Source organism: Cricetulus griseus, chromosome 5 (genome assembly GCF_003668045.3).
Source record: "Cricetulus griseus strain 17A/GY chromosome 5, alternate assembly CriGri-PICRH-1.0, whole genome shotgun sequence".
Lineage (NCBI taxonomy): Eukaryota > Metazoa > Chordata > Mammalia > Rodentia > Cricetidae > Cricetulus > Cricetulus griseus.
The window spans coordinates 65,006,534-65,033,804 of NC_048598.1; the positions used below are offsets into that span (position 1 = coordinate 65,006,534).

The 27,271-nt window shown below is 37.4% G+C and overlaps 1 protein-coding gene across 1 annotated transcript in view; it reads left to right on the forward strand.

Annotated features, from left to right (window-relative positions):
* Window positions 1-27,271, forward strand: part of Dpp10 (dipeptidyl peptidase like 10) — a 512,276-nt gene that overhangs the window by 97,953 nt on the left and 387,052 nt on the right. Inside the window, exon 4 of the mRNA XM_035445836.1 lies at window positions 12,903-13,050. Coding sequence (XP_035301727.1) covers window positions 12,903-13,050 — 148 coding nt within the window. The remainder of the gene's footprint in view (window positions 1-12,902; window positions 13,051-27,271) is intronic.

Here is a 27,271-nt window from a genome sequence, read left to right on the forward strand (position 1 = left end):
AAGATATTGTCTTTGACCCCATATCTCTTTTTCTTTTGTCATCTTGGGTACGCTGATATTATACATAGCCAGAAGGCAAGAAAACAGGCTTAAGAAGCTAAAGAGGTAGTCAAGAGCATATGCTGTTCATGCATGAATGTCTGAGTTTGAATCCCTAGTATGTAAGATGCTGGGCAAGGCTACATGTGCCCGTAATCCCAGAGCTGTGGCGAGTAATGAAGTCCACAATGTCTCTGAGGCTTGCTGGCTTCTGATGTGATGTGTTCAGTGAGGCAGTTTGTGTCAAAGGAATAAGATGGGAAGTGATAGAGCAGGACATCTGATGCTCTTCTATAGCCTCTACATATTCATGTTCACAAATCTCTCTCTCTCTCTCTCTCTCTCTCTCTCTCTCTCTCTCTCTCTCTCTCTCTCTCTCACACACACACACACACACACACACACAGCATGCTGCCAATAGACAGACAAAGTTACAACATTCCATTTTTTGTTCATTTGGTAGACTGATTATTCTGCATCATGGTGGAAGGCTGCTGATTTTGAACAGCAAACACAGCTGGTATGACTAAACTTCACATATTATCCATGAAGGATTCAGGGATGTGATCAAAACAACTAAGCTAGGGGTAGTTCCAACTCTGCCAATAGACATTTTAACAACAGAGTATAGAATTTTTGATGAAAACCATCATGATTAAATATATAGAATTCATTATGTCTCTAATTTTTAAGTTCAACAAGGCATTTTCTAATTTATGATTAAGGAAATATCACTGTGAAATTTAATTAGTAGTGTCAAAATTAAGAAGTTTGAGAGGAAAGGGATGATTAGGATTTAGGGCTGATACCTTTAAGTGAACAACTGGAAAGCATAGATCTGAAGTTTCCTATTTACAAAGGAACAAGTGACCCTGACAAAATTTGTGTGTACAGGAATGAGGATTTTGTAGCCTAAGAGCATTTGTTACAGTTTTAAACAAGTTGTCAGCAACAGTGGGTACCACTGTCCTAACCTGCAGCCACTAGCTGTCTAAAGAATTCTTTTCAGGCCTACAGATGCAGTTTACTCTCTGGCAACATTCAGTGTTCTTTCAGAGGCCCTGGCTTTGGTTCCTAGCATCCGTAAGTTGACTCACAACAATCCATGACTCCAGTTCCAGGGGATTTTTCTCAACTCCACAAATGCACGGCATGAACATGGTGCACATACATATATGCAGGCAAAATATTCATAAAATAAAATAAATAAATCTCAAATTATTTTTCAAAAGAACTGTTTTCTAGGATTTCTACTCAGGTGAAATGAAGGAGTACTGTTGGTTTTACTTTTTATTTGTGTGTTTGTGTGTGTGTGTGTGTGTGTTGTGTGTGTGTGTGTGTGTGTGTGTGTGTGTGTGTGTGTGAGAGAGAGAGAGAGAGACAGAGAGAGAGAGAGAGAGAGAGAGAGAGAGAGAGAGAGAGAGAGAGATTGGGAGAGAGAGCAAGGTTGATGCTAAGAATCTTCTGTAATCATGTCTCCACACTATCATTGAGGCAGTATCTCTCCATCAATGCACAACTCCCATGTGCAACTTCTACCCTGCAGATGTAACTCATTTGGTAGAGAACTTCATCATGCATGAAGTCAGAGCTCATTGTCCAGACCACATAAAATGGACATGCTGGTACACCACTATAATCCCAGCATCCAGGATTTGGATTCAGTGGCCAAGCAACAAGGAGCGCAAGTTCATTCTCAGCTATGTAGTGAGTTGGAGGTCAGACTGGCATACATGAAACCATGTCTCAGTCAGTCAAAATGACAGCAGTTCCAGCCATACAATGAAGAAAGACATGGGCTTCTCAAGAGAGAGCTTTGTGCTCATTTATCTGGACAACAGCTATACACATTATTTTCATGGCTTTAAAGTTATATTGTTCAAAGTAAATAACAAATTAAATACTAATTGGAATGCTTTAAAGTTATTCTTATCGAAGAAGCTTATTTTTTCTGTAGTGTTACCACAGCATGCTGTCTGAGGTGCATTGTACATTGCATGCCCATGAAATAAGGCAGAGATTAGAAGTCAAAGCGTTCATTATTATATGGAGGTCATAAGAGCCAAGGTATAGGTTTTGACTGGTAATGTTGGTAGTCATCTTGTTTATATGCAGTTGTCTCTATTGTCAGCCTAACACATTAAGGAGTTCCTGTCCTCTCCATTTACCCTTAATTTATTCTGTCTTTCCATCTTGCCTCAGTGTCACCAGATGTTGTGAGTGTCACATAGAACCAGCACACACAGTGGAATGCAGTACTGGTGTGGTATATGAAATCTGAGATTCCAGCTTTTCACAAAAATATTATTTTTGTTTGTTTTGGGGATATGTGTGGATGCGTACTCCTACAGTGTGTACTTGTAGAGGTTAGTGGACAGCATGTAGGAGTTGGTTCTCTCCTTCTACCCTGTGAGTCCCAGAGATAAAATTTAGGTCATTAGACTCAGCTGTAAGTACCATTGCACATTGAGACATCTACTGTGCCTAGAAAACACTCATTTTGTATAGGACACATGGTCACCTGCCTGTTCTCCTGTGCAACTGAAAAATGGGATCCATTCCATTTATTCTTTTCAGATGAGAAAAAGCAAGGAAAAGAGTGGTATACACAAAACAAAAACAAAGCAGAAGAGAAAGGGAGGTTATTAGTCTATCTACCTAGCTTTCTTTACATATTCATTTATTCTATAATTTTTAGTTTGGATATGAATTTAATGTAACTGTCCTGTGTAAACCTTGGTAGTGATGATTTCTTGGCCTTTAAGACCACATAAAAATCACATTTGAATGTGTATACATGTTCATGTGTGTGTCTGTGTGTGGGGAGGGACTGTGCCCTTGTGTATGTAGCCAAAGTCAATGCTAGGTGTCTTCCACAGTCACTCTTTTCTTTATAACTTCTCCAGACAAGGTCTCTCACAGAACATGGATCTCATTGATCTGTTGGGCTGCTGGCCAGCAAACTCCACAGAGCATCCTTTTTACACCTCCTTAGAGGCAAGATTACAGGCATTCACAGTAGCACCCATGTTTTCACATAGGTTATAGAACTCAAAACTCAGGTCTTCAGGCTTATGCTTCAAGCCCTTTGCCATCAGAATTTTCTCTTCAGCCAATGAGCAATGTTTATGATACGCGAAAAGGGGATCCTCACTCCATAGTAATAGCACTGGAGACTAAGAGTAGGGAAGGTGAGGCAGTTAATTTTACATCCAGGCAAAGCCTAGCCAAGGCAGGATACTAATTGAGGCAGAGAATATAATGCATATAAACTCTACAGCAAGCAACCCACTCCTGCCTTTCCCCTTGGCTGAATAATCAGTGGGGAACAATCTTCTACACCAGCTCAGCCTTACCTTTACCTCTGCTGCTCATTGGTCTTTTTCTCAACTACATAAGAGTTTGTCTCCTCTCATAGGGTATTTTAAAACTTACCAGATGCATGACCCTGCCTAGTCTGCAGGTCATTAGGCAAGCTTGGCTCCTGGTAATTTTTCTACTCTAAACTTAAAGTTTGGGTGGTAGGGGAAGCTCTACTAAGTGGTTTCTAGTAGTTACACTACTATTAGGGGGCTAGTGTTTTCTGTTTATCTGTAATTAGACCTACACTGACCCAAGACAATTTTATTTTGAAAACGAGACAAGATTTTTATTTCTTGCGATGTTCATCTGACATGAGATGTTTAACTAAGAGAAAGCAAGACTCTGTGTAAGCCTTCCTAATGCCTGCTGATTACAACAGACTGTACACTTACGCAGAGGCCTTTGAGTGTATGTGTTTGAAATTAAGAAAGATTTGGGCACAGGTGTTGCCTAAAAAAGTTAAGGACCATTAAAGCTGTGCTAAAACTACTGTTGTTTAAAAAGACATTTTGGAGTGGGTGGGGAAAAGATGTTTAGAATTCTAGAGGAGTTTATTTTCTTCTGGATTGTTTGGCAAATAATCAGAAGAATAAAATGATCATGTGACAATTACTGCTATTCATAATTTAGTCCAAAGTCAGATAGACATCATAAGTTGAGTAGCTCTCAACAGTCCATTATGTATCCTGGAAGAGTTCTTTGTCATAGGAAGGTCAATTCAGTGGGTTGACACTTGTGTATAAATTAGTATTAATTGCTTACAGTTAACACTTTAAAATGAAGATGACTTTTCTTGTGGTAACCCTTTAGTAAAATATATTTGTGTTCATGGATTTATATTTTGATTATAGGAATTTGAATCATGAAGGTAAATATGTGTCTAATTACCTCTTGCTCCCCACCAAAATACATAGATATTTTTCAAGTGCAAATCAACTGCCCCTTGGTGGCAATGGATACTGTCCTGATCATCTAAGGGTCACCTGAGAGGAGGAACTTCAATTTAGAAACTGATCTTTGGTCTATGGGGTCATGTCTATGGGGATGTTGTGAAAATTGATAGTCTCACCCTTAGTTGGATTGGCCATCCTACCTCATTTAAAAATAAAGACAGACCCCTGCAGATATATTCACAAGCTAATATGATCTAGTCAATGCCTTAATTAAGATGATCCCCTCACAGGTGTTCCTAACCTCTGTCAACATGAGAGTTCAAACTAACTAGGAAAGCAGGTTACAGAAAAATAGGAAAATTTTTGCTATAGGTATCAGATGCTATCTAATGCCATTCTTAGCTCTTGTGTTAGAGGCCTGCTAGGTTGATAAATTCCAAAGCTGTTTTGTTAATGCTGGCTTTTGTTTTTCTCCCTGATATTGAAAGACTGGTAGGCCACACATAGAGATGAACAATGAAAGGATTTTAAAGGGACTAAAGATAGTACAAGATAGGGTGACTAAAGATCACCCTATCATGCCAGTTATACATAATCTTGAAGTTCTAATCAGACTTTTATTTTTTGCCACCCTGGGAACTACTATGGAAAAATAAATAAATCTTAGGGAGAAGGAATAAGATTTTTGATTACTTTCTCTGGTGTTTACAGCTTAATGTATGTCAAAGGTAATAAAAAGTAACATGGGACTATAACACCCCCTTTGGTATAACAAAAAGAAACAAGATATGGAAGAAAGAAGAAGAAAAGAGTATCACTATATCCCAACTCCAAGTAGCCAACTTTGGAGAAAGAAGCCTCTTGCTTGGAGGAGGAGCAAATACTTAAGTCCATGTCTTCCACTTGTAACCCAGTACTGAGCAGAACCCTATGACCCATACAAGTAGGCCAATCGATACAGGTTGAACTCGGAGAATTCCCTCAGCCAAGACATTTGACTGTAGCATCTACCCCTCTTCCAATCTCATGGATTTAGTGAAGGCAGTCTCCACAGCTTGAACAACAGGTCATGGAAGCAAGCATGAGGCTTACATTGTTACCTCATAGACAAGTGCATCCTCAATAAGAGATACACCCAACACCAGCTAAAGGCATCTTACATACACTCCAGAGCTTACAGTCTCCAGACTAGCCCAGGCCTAAGGTGGAGACCTGTGTCCCAGTGGATGAGTGTTATCTTTGAGTGAGGTCATTTCCATCCTTGGAGTAAACCTGGGTCATACCTTCCCTCCATCTGACATTACGCAGGCCTCTTAAACCTTTTAAAAGCAAAATGTCTCTGTTCAAAATAATTTTAAACAGCTTCTTCGTAAGTGTCTGAAGTTGTGGAAAACTGAAAACAAAGGCAACAAAGCTAAATAAAAATAGTAAAAATATTGAAAGAGATGATATGATCAAATATTAAATGACCAGTATAAGAGGTCAGATGATGGAGTTACTATGTGATGACATGAGGACTTATAAAGACCAGGAACATAAGGATGATTTGAAACAGACAAAAAGTGGACCTGGGGCATGTGTGAGTGAACATGGCAAGTAAATCAGAATGGAAAGGCAATCTATGATGTGGGGAACTTCAAAAAGCAGATGACACAAATATCTTTCTGTTATTGGGTGAATGTAAACATGGGAAAATGTGTTGAATGTAACTCTTTAGTTTTAGGGACCATAAGACTTTGGTTCATGACAGACAAGAAAAATGATTATGTAGAATATGATGGCATAGGCAGTGGGAATCACTGGGGGCTAAGTTGTCTTGCTGCTGACAACCATCCAAGTATGAAAAGATAAAGAACAGTATTTATAGAGGAACCAAAGAGGCAGAGTAGTGGGAAAGAGCATACACACTAGCAATTGTTTCTTACTGCTGCATAGAAAATTACCTGACAAAGCAGTTTAAGGAGGGAAGGCTTAATCTGGCTTAAGGGTACTGGGTGATAGAGTTCATCGTGGAAGGGAATCATGCAAACAGGATTGGGAGGCTTGGTGATCAACAATCAGGATGCAGTGAAGGAACAGGAAATGGATCTGGGGGCTAAAATCTTAAGTACCATCTATCTCCAGTGATCAACTTCCTCTGGCAAGGCCTCATGACTTAAAAATTCCTCAGCTTTCTCAAACAACGCCACTGGCTGCTCCAACAGAGGAGTTACAGGAAATATCACACTCAGATCAAAACTTACATATAGGCAATTTAGAGACTGGAGGTAGCTAAAGGTACAAAACATTCACTTTTAATCTACTCAATTTAGTGTACATGTTTTTAAACAATTGATTCAAGAATCAATATAGCAAGGTGTCAATAAAATGTCAGAGAAAAGCTGGTAGTCAAATATTAAAGCCTATAGCTGAGCTTGGAAGGTATCTTCTGAGAGAATGGGACCTGTAGAGATGATTCAAGAGAGAATACCCAAGCAAGGCAGAGTTCAAAGGTAAGAGAGAGATGGCTTAAATCTTTTTATTCATCTCTGTGAAGCTGAGTTAGGGTAAATTGAATGTGAAGGAAGCACAGGTTGGAATTGATAATTGAAAATCCACAGTGATATTTGCAGTTTTCAATTTTAGGAGAGAACGCCACAACTATACTACAAGAGGTATGGAGACTAGTTTGGGTAAAAGACACAGTGGCACATAAATCTTTTACATAACACTGTTATATAAAAGGTTTATTGAAAAAGTGGGAAAACTGGTGACAGAGAAGACCTAGATTAACAGGCTTCTGATACTTTCCAATATAGAGAAGTATATTCTCTATGAAAAGTATGAGTGGTTGGTCACAAGCCTTAGAAATCAAAGATATTTAAGAACATAGACTGAATTGATTTAGTTGGGGGACACTTTTTTTATTTTTTGGCAATTGTACAAGGTTTTTTTTCCCAAAATTTTGGCAGGGGATGGGGGAGAATGTGGATTTAACAAAAATTTCAAGTAGATAAATAGATGAAGCTGTTTCTTGTAGATGGTAAGGAATTATCACAGTTCTTCAAGAAGTGTTTTCCACTAGTTCAATGAACATCCTGCTGTGCTCCAATCATGAATGGCTCTGGTCCTTGATTGATCCTTGAGATGCTTAATTAAGGAATGAAATCTTAACTCAATATTTAGTAAATCATTTGTGAAATAGTTTGACTTTTTTCTGTGAAAGCAGACAATTTTGTCATTCTATAATTCCTAGCTTTGATTTCTCAGGATATTGGTTCTGTGTTTTCTTTAATAAGATAGAGTAATACAGAAAGCTTATCTTACACATATAAAAATATAGTTTTAATTTAAGATAAACGTTGGATTCAAATGCTTCAGTAAATCTTGCAATTTCATTCTATACTATTATTTCTTAATTTTTCAAAGAATTATTTATAGATAGATTTAATATTATTCTTTAATATTAAATAAGCAGATTACCTTGCCCAAACTAAACACATACTTGGATTTTTAGTAAGAAATAAAATAACCTCAACGAATGAGGTGACTTTATGCTAATACAGACAGATGCTAAATTTTTTCAACTGTCAGCTTCCCATTAAACCACCGTTATAATATATTCATGGATTGGGATATATTATTTGATACTGTATGTGAGAATATCATTTTGAAAATTCAAGACATCTGGAGGCAGGGAATTTGTATTCTGCATTAGTTCTTTTCCACATTGCTGTGACAAAGCAGCTTAAGGAAGTTTAAGTGTTTGGTTCAGTGCACAGCTGAAGGGTACAGTCCATCATGCCTAGGAAAACATAATGGCAGAAGTGTGAGGCTGCTAGTCATACTGTATCCACAGTTAGGAAGCAGAGGGAAATGAATGTTCCCATTAAATGGTTTCTCCTAAGATGTATCTTCTCAGTTAACCTAATCTAGAAGGGCCCTCATAGATGCTGGCAGAGCTTTGTCTTCAAGGCGTTTCTAGCTTTGTTCATGTTTATGATTGGTATAAGCCATCACAATTACATCCCTGTCTATTTGACATTCAAACAGATCACTTTTAAGCTAATATATTTCATGCTTTGTCCACATAGGTTCATAACTAATTCCATAATACAAAATGCATTAAAAACATCATTGGTTTTAATAGTCCAACGCTGTATAAACATTTAAAATGGAAATTTCCTCCGAGATATAAGACAATCTCTTAAACTTGGGCTATAAGATCAAGAACAACTTTCAGGGTTTCAATAGCATAGAATAAATCTCCCCACTCCAAAAGGGTGGGATAGAAAGAACAAGGAAAGATCAAAGGCAAGAAACAAGCCCAATAGGGAACACTCCAAATCCTTCAGACTCATGAGGGAATTGCCTGTGCTCCAAAGGGCTTTAGTAACCTCACCAAACTGGCTCTGCTGCCTTCATCACACATAGCATCTATCTTGGGCCAGTTTCTAGCTTCTTTCTATGCTTTGAGCTTTCCTTGTTGGACCACCCCATAATTGTGATAGTGATGACATCCTAGTGTCTACATTTCAACATAGGTTTTGTCTTCATAACTTCATGCAATGCCCCTTACCCCAGTACATCTCTTCAGAGAATATGAACCTATAATATAATACATAAGTGTTCTCCACGGCCTTTTGGAAGCTTTGTGTCTATGCCTCCATGATCCCATCATTCTTCCATGTCTATTAGCCCAGTACTCTAATGATAGTGATGCCATATTCTTCTGCCAAGTAGACATGTTACCTGAGCTCCATTGAATCAAAGTAACATCTATCTGCCTAGGTAACATCTTAGTTCAGAATCTCTCTTTTCAAATGTTTTTGTTTTCTTCTAAGTTATAATTTTTAACTAGTACACTCTCACTCTTAGGATATATTCCTATTGTCTATGACTTTTAATTTTCTCATACTTCTTTCCTGGAAAAACCTTACTTTTTCATTTTTTCTTTGCTCAATCCAACTATAGATATGAATAAACCATGCCACAGCCTGAATGTGATGTTGTCTCAAAATTTCTTCTGCAAAGCAATTGGTTTGCAAAGCAATCACTTGTTTGAAATTCAGCCATATACAAGTTCTCAGGGCATGGGCAAAATTTAACCAGATCCTTTGTCCATATGTGCAAGAATGGCCTAGTTACTCATAAAGTCCTTGTTACCCTTTAATATTCCATGAGCCAACCCTCCCCTACTTACATTTCTCCTGAAGTCTAGCCTTACAAACTCCTACAAGGATGACATGTTAAGATCTTCTTAAAATAATCTAGGTCATTTCTAGTTTTTACAGCTTTCTGCTGCAATCCCATTCAAAGGCTTGCAAATGACATCATCAGTTTATCAAATTCCTAGTCCCACTTCCCAGGCCAGATTACTGTACTAGTTACTTTCCACATTGCTACTTCAGATGTATGAAAAGAACAATTTCCAGGATGAAGAGTTTATTTCAATTTGCATTTCAGGGGATACACTCCATCATGATGGAGAAGATGTAGTATTGGGAGATGAAGCTCTTCCTGACACCTGCTCAGAAAGCAGAGATATATGAATTCTGGTGCTCAGCTAACTTTTAACTTTTAAAGAAATCTTAAGCCCATAGAATTGTGGGCTCTCACAACTTCAGTGAACCTAACCTGGAAAATCCCTGCCTCATTTTTACCTCTAAGGTGTTTCTAGATTCTGTCAACTTGTCAAGCAATATACATTTTCATAGGGGTGATATGAATCTCTTTGGGGATTGGAGTTTAAATATCCAGGGTAGCTGTTTCAGTGTGAAAGTCTGATTCTTTGAGATACATTTCATGAAATTTTACAACTGAGTTATCTCCTAGGTCCCCATGCTGGAATTATGTTTCTACCACATTGAGAGTGAAATTATGTGAAATGCTTGCTCACAGCTTTTCATACAAATTACAGGGTTTTTACCTGAAAAATCTTAAACTAGAACATACTGGTATCAATTTCTTTTCAAAAATACTTTTGTTTTTTATCTATTGGTGTTTTACTGAAACATATGTCTGTGCACATGCAGTACCCATGGAACCCAGATCTTTTGGAACTGGAGTTACAGTTATGAGTACTATGTAATTGTAGGAATTGAACCTGGGTCCCCTGAAAGAGAAGCAAGCACTTTCAACTGTTAAGCCATCTCTCTAGCTCCTGCTAAGTATTTCTTTTTGTTATTCAAGTTATAGGGGGAAAAGTATTGGCTGATGTGACAGCCATATTTGTTTATGAGTGTTAGAGACTGCAAATGTAATCACTTAGGATTGGAGAGATAGACAGTGAAGCTATCCCATCAAATATTTTCCTTTTAGGGAAATGATTGAGTTGAATATGTGTTTAGGATAATTGGCTCTTAGAATTCAGGGAGCTGAAAGGGAGGAAAGATTATTTAATCAAGGTACTGTAGAGGCATGTATAAAGCTGTGTTTTAAGGATGCTTGAAGCATACCTAGCTTAATCTTCACATGGTAAGGTACTTTAGTCATTGACAAGCCACTTATATTTCATTGCCTAATATCAAACAAGGTATGAGGCAGTTTATAAATGCTTTTGCCACAGTGCTGCTTGTTAATGTAGCAAGAGAAGTTCTGAAACCAGCGGGTGGATTCTCTAGTGATTACAAGTAAAGCAGTAAGAGAGGATGAATGCAAAGACCAGAAAACTAGATTCCAAAGAATGGCTTGAAAAACAAAGAATACACTGATTAATACAATGATATTAAATGGCTTTGTATTATTTCATAATATCGTTCCATATTGAGCTAAAGAATTACACATAGATTTAAAAAGGAAAGTTTTTCCTCTAATGAAATGTAAAGACCAGGAGTAAAAATTTGTGGGCACAGCATGAAGAGCTAACAGTATTCACAAATCTCAAATCCAATTATCCAATAAAATTGACTTTAAAGTAATCAATGTTAAGTGTAGTCCTTATCTTCTTAAGCTTCATTTCCTTCTACTTTGGTTTTAAGAGAAATAATGATTAATATTCCTACCTATATTCTTAATTAAAAAAAAACTTGTATCTTAGTGTTTTCTCTGTGAGAGCCCACATAGCATGGGTTATGTTCTCCCTTCCTTTGGCCTAGGACTGTTCATAGGGAAAGTATACTTTCAGATCTTCTTTATCTCTAGCATCTCAGGCATCATCCATGCTTAAGATTCTCCTTTGTGTTTGAGGATTTAGAGGCTATATATCTCTATGATGAAAGAGGAAAGAGGTATACAGGGTATATTAATGGTTGATAGCACAGTAAGAATCTATGGAGACATGTTTGTTGAAGGCATCTATTTTGTTCTTCTTACCAATCTATAATGATTTGCTCATGAAAATCAAGGAGTCTAGAATAGATCCATCAAGAGGAAAATATTGAGTTGTATGGGAATATAGTTATTTAATCAAGTTCATGGTCATTGAGCATGGCAAAACATGGGATTGGATCAGTAAGAACAAAGAATTCACATAGCTTGTATTGCTTTTTACAGTTTAGGAGAGGAAGAAATGGAAGAGAAGAAAGGAGCAGAAAATACCCCATGAATGCTTAATCTTAAATTGAATATGCCATTTGCTTTGCATGGATACAATGTTTATATGCAAAATGAATACTATTAATAACCAGTTCATTGTCAGTTGATTGCAGAAGCTAAGGAGGGCTATCGGCCACTTTTGGATTGATGATTGATATAGGAGTGGGAGGGTCTAGTCCACTGTATGTAATGCCACTTTGGGGATTGTCCACAGGCAAATCTGTGAGAGGCAATTCCACAATAGAAATTACCTTTTACCAGCTGCATATAGCTATGTTTCAAGTTGACAAAAATTAAAATGTAAAAATTATCCATCTAGAAGCAAAGCAATTATTTCAAATAAAGACTATCTTCTTGCTGGGTGGTGGTGGCACACACATTTAATCCCAGAACTCAGGAGGCAGAAGCAGGTGAATATCTGTGAGTTCGAGGTGAGGCTATTCTACAAGAGCTATTAGTTCTTGTAGATAGTACTAGATAGTTCTTGTAGATAGTTCTAGTTCATCCTCCAAAGCCACAGAGAAACCCTGTCTCGAAAAAAAAATACTATCATCTAACGTTCTCAAGACAGATAGGATGGTATGGGGATAGCCTTGGTGATTTTTATCTGTGCATATACAAAACTAGTAATATACCAGACAAAGGATTCTTTGAACCAAGGAGGGTGCAGTTGAGTGGGAATCATATGGAGACAGATGGCTGTAAAGAGACCCAAGTCTGCTTAAGGGTAGTTCTGCATGGGCTGGCAGCATTGTGAAATTACAGTAAATCAGCAGCTCTTGTAAGTTAAACACTGGGTTGTAGATAAAAAGAATGGCTTCCTTTGGAAGCTGGAGGGTGTTCCCTTTGCTTTCTTCCTTTAAATGGGTGGCAGATTGCCATATTATAATTAATTTCTATTTGTTAAGCCATGAAAATGAGTATCCCTCTCACTAACCCTGTGTTCGTTGCACAATCAAGCATGTGTTAGGCAGTTTTTCTGATACTTTCAAAGGATTAATGTGAGCCAAGAGCAGAAATCTGCTGGGGTTATTGAAGGCTGACAATGTTGTTTCTGGTATGTGTTCATAATGTGCATTTTCTCCCTTACAGATATTTCATTATCATGATGTATTTTCCAACTGGGTATGTCTTTGTTGTTGCAGATACAGATGTGGTATATAAAACCGACAATGGACACGTCATTAAGCTGAATACAGAAACAAATGCTACCACATTGTTATTGGAAAATACAACTTTTGTAAGTAATGAATAATTAATTTGTGATGTATTCCACTACTCATCAGCAACCTCTCTAGTGGTACTTACATATCTGTAACTCATCTCTATACCTGCACAGAATCTCAGGTAGAGAGTTGGAACTAGGATATCATAAGATATGGATAAAATGCTCTTCTCATTTGTTCCATCTTCTCCCCTAATGGGTAGTTTCAGTTTTTCCCATGATAATGCCAAATTTCCCCAGCACATTTGTTGTAGAGATGCCTTTTCTTGTCTAATGTTTGGCTTTTATGCCCTAGTAAGGGATAGCTGGCAATGGTTCTGGGATTTATTGCTGGGGCCCCTATTCTATTTCATTGATATGGATGACTGTTTTTCTATTAGGGCCATGGTGGTTTGGTTAGTCTTGTAGGATAATTTGAGAGCAGGTACTGCAATGTTTATGACATTTTTCTTGATGTTTAATATTGCAGTGCTGTTGGTGATCTGTGTGCTTATAGGAACCTTAAGTTTGCTTTTTCTTCTAGTCTTTTGAAGAATTCATTGGAATTTCTGTGCTGATTGCCTGGAATCTGTAGCTTGGTTTTTGGTAATGTAGCCATTTTTACAATATCAATCCTGATTATCAATGAGCAGATGTTTAGTGACTTTTTAATTACTTTCTTCCATGTTTTGAAGGTTTATTGTGGCAGTCTTTCACCCTTCTGTTTAAATTAGATTATTATGCATCCTCTCTCCTAAAGTTAGTTTACTACTCTTCATTTCCCCGCCTCTCTCTCTCTCTCTCTCTCTCTCTCTCTCCTCTCTCTCTCTCTCTCTGTGTGTGTGTGTGTTGTGTGTGTGTGTGTGTGTGTGTGTGTGTGTGTGTAGGCCAGGGTTTGACATCAGATGTCTTCTTCCTCAATTATTTTCCACCTCATAATCCCTTCACTAACCCTGAAGCTCACCAGTTTGCTAGCCTGGAAGGACAGCTAGCTCCAGAAATCATTGTTTCCTTCTAGCCCTGGAATTACAAGTGTTCATTATCACATGCATCTTTTTACAAGGATATTAGGAATCTAAAGTCAGGGCCTCATGTTTGCAAGGGCAACATTTTACCAACCAAGTAATCTCACTTGTTAAAAGTGTTCTTCAGACCTAAGATTTTCTGGTGTAGATATTAGAGCCTTTGAAGCATCAGATTTTGTCACCAGGAATAGGAATGCTTTTAGTTCTTCCTTTCTTATTTGTTCTGTTTTTATTTTCTGATGTTACTGCTATAATTGACTTTTGAGCATTGCATTCACTGAAACTGGAGGAAATAGACAGTTTTGTGTTCTTTATGATTTTAGTGGAAATGCTTTCAATTTCCCCATTTGGCATAGGGTTGGATATAGTCTTTCATGGGGCCTTTTTATGTTGAAGTACATTCCTTTTATTCCTAGTTTCTTCAGGGATGTTACGTGAAGCAGTTTGCCAAAATTTTGTCAAAGCTTTATCTGCACTATTGGATCATGTGATTTCTGTCTCTAATGTGTTGCATTTCATTTATGTATTAGCATATTGCTGAACTAATATTGAAGCCTTAGAATAAAAGTTACTTGGTCATGGTATATTGTTCTAGTTGTCTGTCTATTGCTGTGATAAAGTGCCATGACATAAAGCAATTGAAGGAAAGAAGGGTTTCATTCTCCTTAAAATTCTAGGTTGCAGTCCTTCATTCAAGGAAGTTAAGAAAAGAACTCAAGGAAGAACTGAAGGCAGGCCTGATTGCTACTCCACACTCCATTGTGCAAGGAAATCACTTCACAGCCAAAGTGAGGGAGGACCATCTAGGATGCAGCTTGCTGGCTCGAAGGCAGATTTATGTTCAGCTAGATTTTATGTACATAGTACATGACCACCTGCCTATGGAATGGAATTCTCAGAGTAGCTTGCAACCATCTACATATCATTTAATAATCAAAACAGTCTCCTGTAGCCTGGCCCACATACCAGCCTGATCTAAGTAATTCCTCACTCCAGGCTTGCCTTACAGCTGTTTCTACGTTATGAATGTTGAAACTTAAACCTAACAAGGACATTTGTGGTCTTTCTATTGTATTTGTGAATTTGTTTCACAAAAGTTTTATTGGAAAAATTTCACCTGTATTTATCTGGTTGATTGTACTATATACTTTCTATGTTGAATCTTATCTAGTTTGGTGTAATATTGTCTTTATAGGAAGAATTTGGTGATATTTTGTCTCTTTGTGTTTTACAATACAACATTTCAGTGTTAAGTCTTAATGCTTTGTTAAGATTCGGCAGTGAACTCTCTTGTTCCAGGGTTTTTCTTTGCTGCAAGGCAATTATTTATGCTTGAATCTCATTGATTGCTGTGAATATGTTTATAATTGTTGGTGTTTATGCTGGTTAGTTTCATTTTCTTGATACATCCTAGAGTCACTGTGCAAGAGAAAACCTCAAGTGAAGTATTGTCACTAGCAGATTGGCCTGTGGGCTTGTCTCTGGGGCATTTTCTTGATTGATATTTGATGTGGGCACGGCCATACATTATGGGTGTGTCTTAGTTGGGGTTTCTGTAGCTGTGAAGAGACACCATGACTCTGGCAATTTTTATAAAGGAAAACATTTAACTGAGGTGGCAGCTTATAGTTGCAGTAATTTAGTCCATTACCATCAAGGTGGGGTGCATGGCATCCTGCAGGCAGACATAGTGCTGACTACACCTTGATCAGAAGGCAACAGAAAGTGGATTGAAACACTGTGTAGTATCTTGAGCATAAATGAGACCTCAAAACTTGCCTCCACAGTGGCACACTTCTTCCAATAAGACCACAAATACTCTAATAAGTCCACCCCTCCTAATATTGTCATTCCCTACAAGATTATGGGGGCCAATCAAATTCAAACTATCACATTCCACTCCATGGTCACCATAAGCTGGTAACAATATCATAATGAAGAATGCATTTAGTCCAACTTCAAGAGTTCCCATACACTATCACAGTCTCGACAATGTTTAAAAGCCCAAAGTCTGAAGTCTTTTCTAAGATTCATACAACATTTTAACTGTATTCACCTATAAAATCAAAATTAAAATAAAATCAGAATACATACTTCCAACATTTAAAGGCACAGACTATACATTACCACCCAAAATCGTAGGAAGTGAGCACAGTGAGTAAATCCTGGACCAAACCAAAATAAAAATCCAGCTGGGAAAACTCTAAAGTCTGCACCTCCATGTCTGATATTAAATTACTCTTCATATCTCCAACTCCATTCCCTTTTGTTGACTGCAAAATACTTCTTTCTCTTGGGCTAGTTTCACTCCCAGTTATCAGCTCTCCTTGGCTTGTATCCCACTATCCTGGTATTGCTAACATATTGGATTTTCCAAAGCAATCTAGGTTTCTCCTTACTGTTTCAGGCAATGGGCCCTCTAGCCATTCATTCAGGAATACCCCTGACACATGCCTTGCTTCAACAGTTTTCCTTGGGTATAGAGGCAAATTCTATAACCTGTTTCTTCTATCCTTAACTATAAAGCCACAATCACATGTTCAAAGCTTGAACTTGGTCCCCTCATTCAAATATATCTTCACCAGCTTTCTGGTTTGATTGTTACCCTTGCTTCCTAAGCTTGGTTTTCCTTGATCATGCTATGTAGACCAGGCAGGCCTCCGACTTAGAGATACATCAGACTCTGAGTTTCAAATGATGGGAATAAATGTGTGTACCACCACACCTGGCTCTAAGGTTTTCTTCAATTCCTTTTCACAAGTTGAAAAATTAGCTGGGTGGGATCTTACCCAGAGGTCATCCCTCCAGTGATTCCATTTCTTAATCTGTTTATCTCCTTGAACACAAGATTTAGCTCCATTCTACTTCCTGGTTCCCTTTTTACAATCTGTACATTTTTTTAAAATCTTTTTTATTTTTATTTTTGGTTGTTCATGACAGGGTTTCTCTGCGTAACTTTGGAGCCTGTCTTGGCACTCACTCTGTATACGAGGCCTGGCCTTGAACTCATAGAGATTCACCTACCTCTGCCTCCCGAGTGCTGGGATTAAAGGCATGCACAACCATTGACCAACTCTCATTCTAAATCTTTATCAGAGTTAACAATAACAGCTACAGGACAAAGTCTATCCTAGACTGTTTTGAGATTTCTTCTGCCAATGGAATTAATCCAAAACTATTCACTTTAGCCTCAGACAGTCTCTCTTGCTTTGGACATGGGCAAAAAGCAGTCACGTTCTTCACCAAAATACCACATTTGCATCTTTAATATCTTGGATTTTGCAAGACAATCTAGGCAGCATACTAAAATTCCTCTCCTCCGAAACATCTTGATCCAACCCCCTCACAGTTCAAATAACTCTTAGCACCACTGTTCTTCCATGCTCTTACTAGTATGACACATTAAGCAGTGCTTAAAGCATTCCACTGCTTTTCTAACCCAAAGTGCTAAAGTCCAAATTCCTCTAAACAAATACATGCCCAGACCAGTCATAGCAATACCCCTGTCTTTGGTACCAACTTCTGTCTTAATTAGGGTTTCTATTGCTGTGAAGAGTTACCACAACCATAGCAACACTTATTAAGAGAACATTTAACCAAGGTGGAAGATTACAGTTACAGAAATTTAGTTCATTTTCATCATGGTGGGGAGCATGGCAGCAGGCAGGCACTCCTGGTGCTGGCTGCATCTTGGTCGGGTAGCAACAGAAAGTGGACTGACACACTGGATGATATCTCAAGCATAAAGATACCTCAAAGCTCACCTCCACAGTGACACACTTCCTCAAACAAGACCATATGTACTTCAACAAGGCCATGCCTCCTAATAGTGCCACTCACTATGAGATTATCGGGGTCGATTATATTCAAACTACTACAGGGTTGTACTGGATTATATACTAAGGAAGGTACAGTGGTTAAGAGCATTGGATGCTATTCCTGAGGAATTGGGTTTGATTTCAGTCATCTATGTGGTGGCTCCAATCTATTTAATTCCAGTTCCAGGGGATCTGATGTCCTCTTCTCACCTCAGCATGTACCATGCGTGTATTTGATTCTTGGGCGTACATGAATATAGATAAAATATCTACATATAAAATAAACCTTTTTTAAAGGAAAGAAAGCTGAACAAGCCATGGAGAGAAACCCACTAAGTAACCAACAATTTTAAGTGTGTGTGTGTGTGTGTGTGTGTGTGTGTGTGTGTGTGTGTGTGTGTAAATAACTGAGACATTAGGAACATCAAGATAGATTGGTAACATGCCCAGTTCATGAAGACCCATGTTTCATCCCCACTGGGACCTACATAATGGTAGGAGAGAACTTACTCATGCAAGTTTTCTTCTGACCTCCAGGTATCTGACATCCACACACATATGAACATTCACAAACATACACACAAAAATAATAAAAATACAATAAAAGTTGAGTTAGTAAATAAGAGAATAAAGACATTTTGTTTTAATGATAATAAATCAGTTCATACTTATCTAGGAATAATTGTTGCAGATCCCACACTTCCTAGTATTTAAGTGAGAGAAAAATTATATAAGACTGCCTACTCTCTAAGAGAATGCACCTTGTTTGGGAAAATAGTGTAAACCTTCATGAAAGGTTGTAAAAAGCAACATAGGACAGCCATTAGTATTTCTTTCTTCACTAGATGAAGGACCACTGCTCTGCAGAGACATGAAAGAAGGTACAACAACCATTGAGAGATGGTATCATAGTGGAAAAGAAGGTCTCCATAGTGCACGACAGTGAGGAGGAAGAGGAGGTTGGGCAGGGTAAGGGTATGACCATGACATCCTATATGAAATGACTGGGGTTGATTTTCTTCAGCATTCCTTTAGGGAGCAAGGATCATACACATTTTCATTGCTTTCTTCCCTATCTATAACCTTTGTAAGAAGCTTGTTGTCACAATCAAATCTGTGAGATTAGGTATAGAGCTTCAGTGAGGGAATATTCTTGTGTGTGACTGATTCCTGCTACTCATGTGACCTAGTTTAGATGAATGAAATACTTGTTTTGATCACAAATTGTTTTTATTCCTTTAGAATTTATTAGTTAATTTTAGTGCTCTTAACACCTCAAGAAAATAACTGTTTATCATTATACTATACCAATTTTTATGTTGTCAGTACATAGTCTTCCATCTCACCTCATTAATATATAGTCTATGTGAGAATTAATTAGTGAATAGTATTCCACCTCATCTCATTAATATAATCTCCAAGTAATAACTAATTAGTGCATGGTATTCCATCTCTTCATATTAATATATCTCCCATTTGATAACTAATTAGCTTGTAGTTTTCTATCTCTCCTAGTTAATATATAACCTCCTTGTGCTAGTAAATTAGTGCATAGTATTCCATCTCATTAATATATCCTCTATGTGATAATTAATGCAATTTATCTATGCTTGTGTATTTATTCTTTTAAAATTCCTTTTATGTGTGTTTGTATTCTCCTCTTTGTTACCTGTAACTCATTTTTTGTTTTGTTTTATTTTTATTTAAATTAGGAACAAGCTTGTTTTACATGTCAATCCCAGTTTCTTATCCCTCCTCTCCTCCCCTCCCCTGCCCTGACTATCACAACTGCTTTCTGCTCCCCAGGGAGGGTGAAGCCTTCCATGGGGATCTTCAATTCTGTCATATCATTTGCAGCAGGGCCTAAGCCCTCTACCATATGTCTAGGCTGAAAGAGTATCCCTCTATAGGGAGTGGGCTTCCACTGTCCATTCATATACTAGCGATAAGTACTGATCCACTACCAGAGGCCCCATAGATTTCCCAGGCCTCCTAACTGACACACACTTTCAGGGGGTCTGGAACAGTCCTATGCTGGTTTCCCAGCTATCAGTCTGGAGTCCATCAGCTCCCCCTTGTTCACATTGACTGTTTCTGTGGGTTTCTCCAGCCTGGTCGTGATGCCTTTGCTAATCACTCCTCCCTCTCTGCAACTGGATTCCAGGAGTTCAACTCAGTGTTTAGTTGTGGGTGTCTGCCTCTGCTTCCATCAGCCACTGGATGAAGGCTCTAGGATGGCATCTAAGGTAGTCATCAATCTCGTTATTGGTGAAGAGCATTTAAGGGAGCCTCTCCACTGTTGCCTAGATTGTTAGTTGGGATCATCTTTTTAGATCTATGGACATTTCCCTAGTGCCAGGTTTTTCTTTAAACCCATAATGGCTCCCTCTGTTATGGTATCTCTTTTCTTGCTCTCCTCTATTCTTCCCCTGACTCAATCTTTCTCTCCTCTCCTCTTCTCCCCTTCTCTTTCTTTGAACTCTCTTTCCCCTGCCCCCATAATTCTTAACACAGCCACCTTATCAAATGTTTCAATTATTATTCTTATATGATGCATAGGCTCCTTAAATTCATATGTGACACAATGAGTTAAACAGTTGATGAGTCCCAAGGGAGGTTAGAATGCAATGAAGAGAAGGGAGAAAAGTAGAGGGTAGGAGAAAAGAAGATGGTGTTTAGCTGCAACTAGTTAACCTAAACGAGAGAGAGAGAGAGAGAGAGAGAGAGAGAGAGAGAGAGAGAGAGAAAGAGAATAAAGATATGATTTCAAAAAAGTTTTTTTTTTTAAAAAAAAAACATTTCTTTCCAGCTCTAAGATAGTATTGTTAAGGGCAATTATGTTTTGAAAGTTCATATTAGGTTAATATTTTGATTTATCATCTTCCCTAAGTAAATGGATTACAAAGAATTTATCAGAATTAAGACGTAATTTCTTTGTATAATGAGAAGTATTTTACTTATAGTCACAATTAATCCTGATACTAATGGTATCTGAAAGGATTCTAATAAAATAATAGCAAATCAATAATTGAGAAAACTTGCTGATAAATATTGTTTTCCAGTTTATTGCAGAATAGTCTGGTATTTAAAAGACATGTTACACTGACATATGGCAATTTATCTATTTAAAAATATTTTCTTTAATTTTATTCCTGTTTCTATGTGTATGCCATTAATATTCATTGCTCACAGAGTGCAGAAGAGAGCATTAGATCCGTGGAGGTGGAGTTATCGGTAGCTGTGAGCTGCCTGATGTGGTTGTTGGAACCAAACTTGCGTCCTTTACAAGAGTAGGAAGTGTATGTTACAGACATGTCGTATCTAGCTCCTGATTTCCTTTTTAAATTAAGATAATTTGATACCATCTTTCTTCCATATTTTAAATGTATCTTGAATATTATTACTGCTTATTTTAAAGTTATATAATGGTGGGTTGAATAATCTGAATCAGAATTATATTTTACATAGCTGTCAAAAACATATAAATGTCATGAAACAAATGGCCCCACAGCGTTCTTTGTGATTTGAGGTAGGTGAGCTTCTAAGGAACAAGAGTTCTGAAAAGCCTTCCTCTCCGTAAATGTGAAGATGGAAAAGCGTTTTATCTCCAAAATTGTTACTACCAGTCTAATCATTTAGAAATGTTATTTCTGGAGCCAGAAGTAATTCATACAAAAGATCATACAGATCAACATCACAAACATCACCTAAGTGCCAGCTATGATTCTTTTTATTATTGATAATGTGAACATTGGCAGTGGTCTTAGACAAACAAACAAACAAAAGCCACATGTCATTCTGTTCAATCACTTTCTGAAATTAAAAAGGGCTTGGAAATATATATCTAAGTCATGTACCTAAGTATTAAGAGGGTTACTACTATGGAAAGTAATAGCCAAGATGATAATGTGTACATTTTAATCTTTTAAAATACATATTTAAGGGACTAGAGAGACAGGTTAGTGATTTAGAGCTCTTGCTGCTCTTCCAGAGGATGCAGGTTTGTTTCCCAGAACTCATATCTGGTGGCTCACAACCTTCTGTAACTCCAGCCTCAGGGAATGCAATGCCTCTGGCCTTTGTGAATATCAGTGTTTGTGTGTAAATACTCACATATAGACACACATATCAATCACATTCCAATATATAAACCAATGAAAATAAATCTTAAAAATACATGTTTAAATAAAGTCTTTAAAACTAATCTGAATCAGAAATAAAATCATATATTGAAAGAGAATGAATTCCAAGAAAAATTATAGCTAGACAGACTTGGTCCAAATGTCTATTGACTATTACAAAAACAGTAACACCACCTAAATCTAGTGAGTGTATATCTTTGTGGTATGTATAAACAGCATCATTCTACATTAAGACCCTCGGCTTATGACTTTCATAATGGTTATGATTTTCTTCATTATTTTCTTTGTTGCGCCATTGTGAATATAAAATGATTATGATCCTGTTTTTAGAATTATGAACATAAAAGCAGGAAAATCAGTAGTGGAGGTTTTGCTCTCCTAACACATCTTGAACACACACTAATTTTAAAATTTAAAAATGTGAGAAGACATTTCAGTTGTCTCCATGTGTTTCAAGGACAGTGTTATAGCCTTGTCTGAGTTATGCATAGAGGTCTCCCTTTGAGGAACATGGGCTAAAATATCTCCAATTATTCCACCCTAAATTATCATTGAGAATAACCTGGAGGCTAGATTTTATCTACTGAGGTATCATTCACAGGGACAATGCAGTTGGAGTTATTCTTAAAGGCAGGTAACATGAGTCTGGTAAAGAGGTTTGCATGAAAGCCTGTAAACCTGAGTTCTCTCCTTAGGACCCATGTAAAATGCAAAGAAGAAAGGACTCCACAGGGCTATCTAATGTCCTCCACACAGATGCTATGGCATAGCCACCCAGATGTACCTCTCACTCTCTCTCTCTCTCTCTCTCTCTCTCTCTCTCTCTCTCTCTCTCACTCACTCAGTACTAATAAATACATTTTAAATGAAAACATTATCAGTAGCTGTTTCTGGATCCTAACATCTCCCTTAACTTCCTCCAAATAGTGTCCATTATTGCTAATAAACACAGAAAATAGGTACATTTGAACATCTTCCTTTGATCAAAACAAGAGGTTGGAATTAACATCATTTTCCTTTATTAGACATGGAGTGCTTAATCATTTAAATGAGAGTTTAGGACGCCTCCTTCCCAGTGTTATCCTGGAGACATCCTCACATTTCCATCAATTGCCTTGGCATAGGTCTCCCTTTGATCCATTTGAGGTTGAAAGTGTGCATCCGGTCAGAGCTGGAAGATAACATGAGTCAGAATCTGACATTGTTTTTATGTTAACCTCCTGAGAGGCCTGCATGCTGCTGTGTAGCCATAGCCAGTCAGTCTATTTAGAGCAATTTGATGTTGAAGTTACACACCTTTGGGCATCTGATGGCTGGTTCTGCCTTTCATTTCACTTCTGAATAATTTCACATATGGCTAACTCCTAGTCATGGAAAGCTAATTAAAACTTTTAAAGAATGTTCACCAGAGGAAGTTTTAGTTAGACAGGAAAGTAAGTTCTTAGATTTATTGCACAGTTGGATGATCACAGTTAATGATAATAGTATTTCGGAATTATGGAGGATTTATTTCTAATGTCTTACCACTAAGACTAAGAGATAAGTTGGCAGAAAATTATGTTAACTATCTTGATTTAGTCTTTGCAAAATATACATTTGTAACAAAACACTGCATTCAACACTGTAAGTACTTGTGTACTTACAGTGTGTACATATGTGTAGTCGCTGAACTATGATAATGACAATATCTGGACATGATAACATGCACCTGTAATCCAGGACTCAAGACCCTGAGAAAGGGAAATTAGAATAAATTGCAGGTCAGCTTGAGATACAGAGTGAGACACTGTCTTACAAAGAAAAATGAAAAATGATAATTAAGACAATGAAATTAAAAGCTAATATTAAGTATGCAGTCACATATCAAATTTTATATTCATTTATGGTGATTTAAGCAAACAACATACATTTTAAAGAGACGATTGTGAGTTCTGAAGCTGGTAATGCGACTTCTCCCTCCCTTTTGGCCTTTGGGGATGTTCAGCCTCTGCAGCTAAGTGATGCAGAACTCTGTGTGGGGGTCAGGGAGGGTGGATTCTGAAACTTCCTAGTACAAAAATGCAGACATTTTGATAGCACAGTGGAAGCATAGTAAATTAATATTGAATCTTCTTGTGAGACACATGAGTTCAAGGAGGCTCTGTTTTTTAGCAAGCACAGATTGATAATAGCAGTCCATCATACTGTCACAAAGCTTTCTCAGCTCCCACTGCTGTTTATCAAGAAATTGAGGCTCAGAAAAACAGACATCTAGAGCAGTCTTGAGAAGAAGGGGAAAAAAATGCCTTGACTCCTGATCCACTGTTACTTCTAACACACACAAACCTTACAAAGTCTTTTTGTTTTTGCTTTTGGAGACAGGGTTTCTTTGTGTAGCACTGGCTGTCCTTTGTAAACTCACCGTGTAGACCAGGCTAGACTCATTCCCTGGCCTCTGCCTCCCAAGTGCTGGAATTAAATGTGTGTGTGTGTGTGTGTGTGTGTGTGTGTGTGTGTGTGTGTGTGTGTGTGTGTGTCCAATTCCAGGCTTTCAAAGTCATTTTTTAAAAAATATAAAATTAATGTTTTTGTTTTTGGTATTTTAATTTTTCTTATTATTGTATTTGATCTTTATAATGCACAATTACATGAGTGAAGCCCTTTATATACCTGGCACTGAGCTCTGACATTCAACAGCTCCTAGGTAACTGCTACACAGTCTCTACTTTCAAGAGTTTGTAACATAAGAAAAGAAATTGCTTTTTAAGATTTAATTTGTCTTTCATGTATATGGGTGATTTGCCAGAATGCATGTTTCTGCACTGTGTGCATGTATTATGAAAGGAAGGCAGAATCCCTGAAACTAGAGTTATAGATGATTTTTAGCCAGCATATAGGTAGTGGGAATTGAACTCAGGACCTGTGGAGTAGCAGCCAGTGCTCTTAGTCACTGAGCCATCTATCCAGCCAAGGAAAAGTTGTGTTGTGTTTGTTTGTTTGTTGTTGTTGTTTGAAAAAATAAATTGCCACAATACTTTTTGTGAAAATCAGAAAGTGTCTTTGAATTAAATACATTTGCACACACACACACACACACACACACACACACACACACACACACACAGAGAGAGAAGAGAGAGAGAGAGAGAGAGAGAGAGAGAGAGAGAGGTTAGGAGGACCAACATTAGCTACCAAGATAATCAATAGATAACAGACAGATGATAGACAGATAGTCCACTTAGAGGTATATAATAATAGAACTATGTGTTTTATCACCATCTAATTAGCAAAATATGACCACACACATTTAAGAGAGAGAAAGGTAAAAGCATGATTTTAATGACCTCAGTTGCCTTAATTTGACCAAACTGCATTTTTCTCATAATTTAAATTTCTCAGTCTCTACTACCCATGTCATGATTTTTTCTTTCAAATAGCTTTGAGTTTTTTGTGTGGTCATTTTCTATATTTCTCTTTTTTTTCTTTGTCTCATTTTGTCTGTCTCTGTGTGTCTCACTCTGTCTCTTTTTCTCTCTGTCTCTGTTTCTCTCTTTATTTATCTTTCTTTCTCACATAAACAGGCATACTCAAACACACACTCATGAACACTACACCCCTACCACCACTCTGAATATCGATTACTGCTCATCTTCACTCGTGTATCTTTTTCATTCCCCTGTGTAGATCTGAAAGAAATAACCTAGTTTTAATATGAGGTTTAGCTTGGTATAGATGCCCTTTCCTGTCATCCAGCATTCAGTCTTGGCTACTTGGTGTATTCTGGGCCAGTACAGACTACAGACTTTTCTCTGCTTTGCAGTAATGGAGGGCACATTCAGTTCACATCTTCTGACCACAAATGCTATGCATTTGCCCGACTCTACCCATAACTTCTGCTGTGTAGGGTATGCATGCATATAGAAAGTTGATTCTTCCTTTAGTTCTAAGCAACTCAACTTGTGCATATTTTCCTTGTTGAACTGAAAATTTCCCCATTTTCTCCAAAAGTAACACTATTATAGCTACATTCACATATATTCAGTGGCTTGCTTCACTGCTGTTGAACAATGAGTTCTTTCTTAAATAAAACCAGGGTGACCTGAACCCAAGTGTAATAGTTACTTTGCTATTGTTGTCATAAAAAACCTTGGCAAAAACAGCTTCAGTAAGAAAAAGGTTTATTTTGGTTTTTGGTTCCAAAGGCATAGAGTCACAGAAGCATGGAAACAGTAATAATGTGGCTGGTAACATTTTATCCTCATGTAGTGTTTTTGTTAGCGTTTCTATTGCTGTGAAGAAACACCATGACCACGGAAACTCTTATAAAGGAAAATATTTAATTGTGGTGGCTTTCTTGCACTTCAGAGGTTTAGTCCATTATTGTCATGGGTAAGCAAGGCAGTGTGCAGGCAGACATGGTACTAGAGAGGTAGCTGAGTGTTCTACATCTTGACTCACAGGCTACAGGAAGTAGTCTGTCTAAGTGGCCATGACTAGAAAATATATGAGACCTAAAAGTCCAGCTGCATAGTGATCCACTTCCTCCAACAAGACAACCCCTACTCTAACAAAGCCACTATTCGTAATAGTGCCACTTCATTTGGGGACTATTTTCTTTCAAACCACCACATATAGGAAATAGGAGAACATAAAATGTGGTTACTATCTAAAAATAACAAATCATGAGTTCAAAGGTACTTATTCTATTTTTAGTTACCTTATTATTTATGCATATTATAATTTTAGTCATATTCTTTGATTTATTTTGAGCTCACTCTTGTACATGATGAATGGGAAATAAAATCATTATTATGTGTTTAAGACACAGTATTATTTGAAAAGAATATTCTTTGCCACTGAATATTTTTACAGCTAAGTCATACACGAATCATTCAGAAACGTATGGATTTAACTCTGGACTCTCTTATGTTCTTATATTTCTACACATGTATATGAATTTACAGCCAGATATTTTCCCCACCCCATCTTTATTTAGCTATACCCTCTCAAGATTAGTATGTTGACTTTTAACTTTTTATGCTTGTCAGTGTATTTTCTTTTTCTTTTTAAACTATACTTTGTCTTCATTTTTAACAATTTTATACAGTGTACAGTGAAAAATAATTATATCCACTTGCCACCTCCCCAACTACTGCATCATCCCCTATCATGCCCCTTTTCCAAATTTGTTTTTTATAACACACTCACAAACAGCAATTAATTCAGCCCATATGTGTATGGATGTAATGCCACCCACTGGGTCATTAGAAACCTATCAGTGGCCACCCATTTT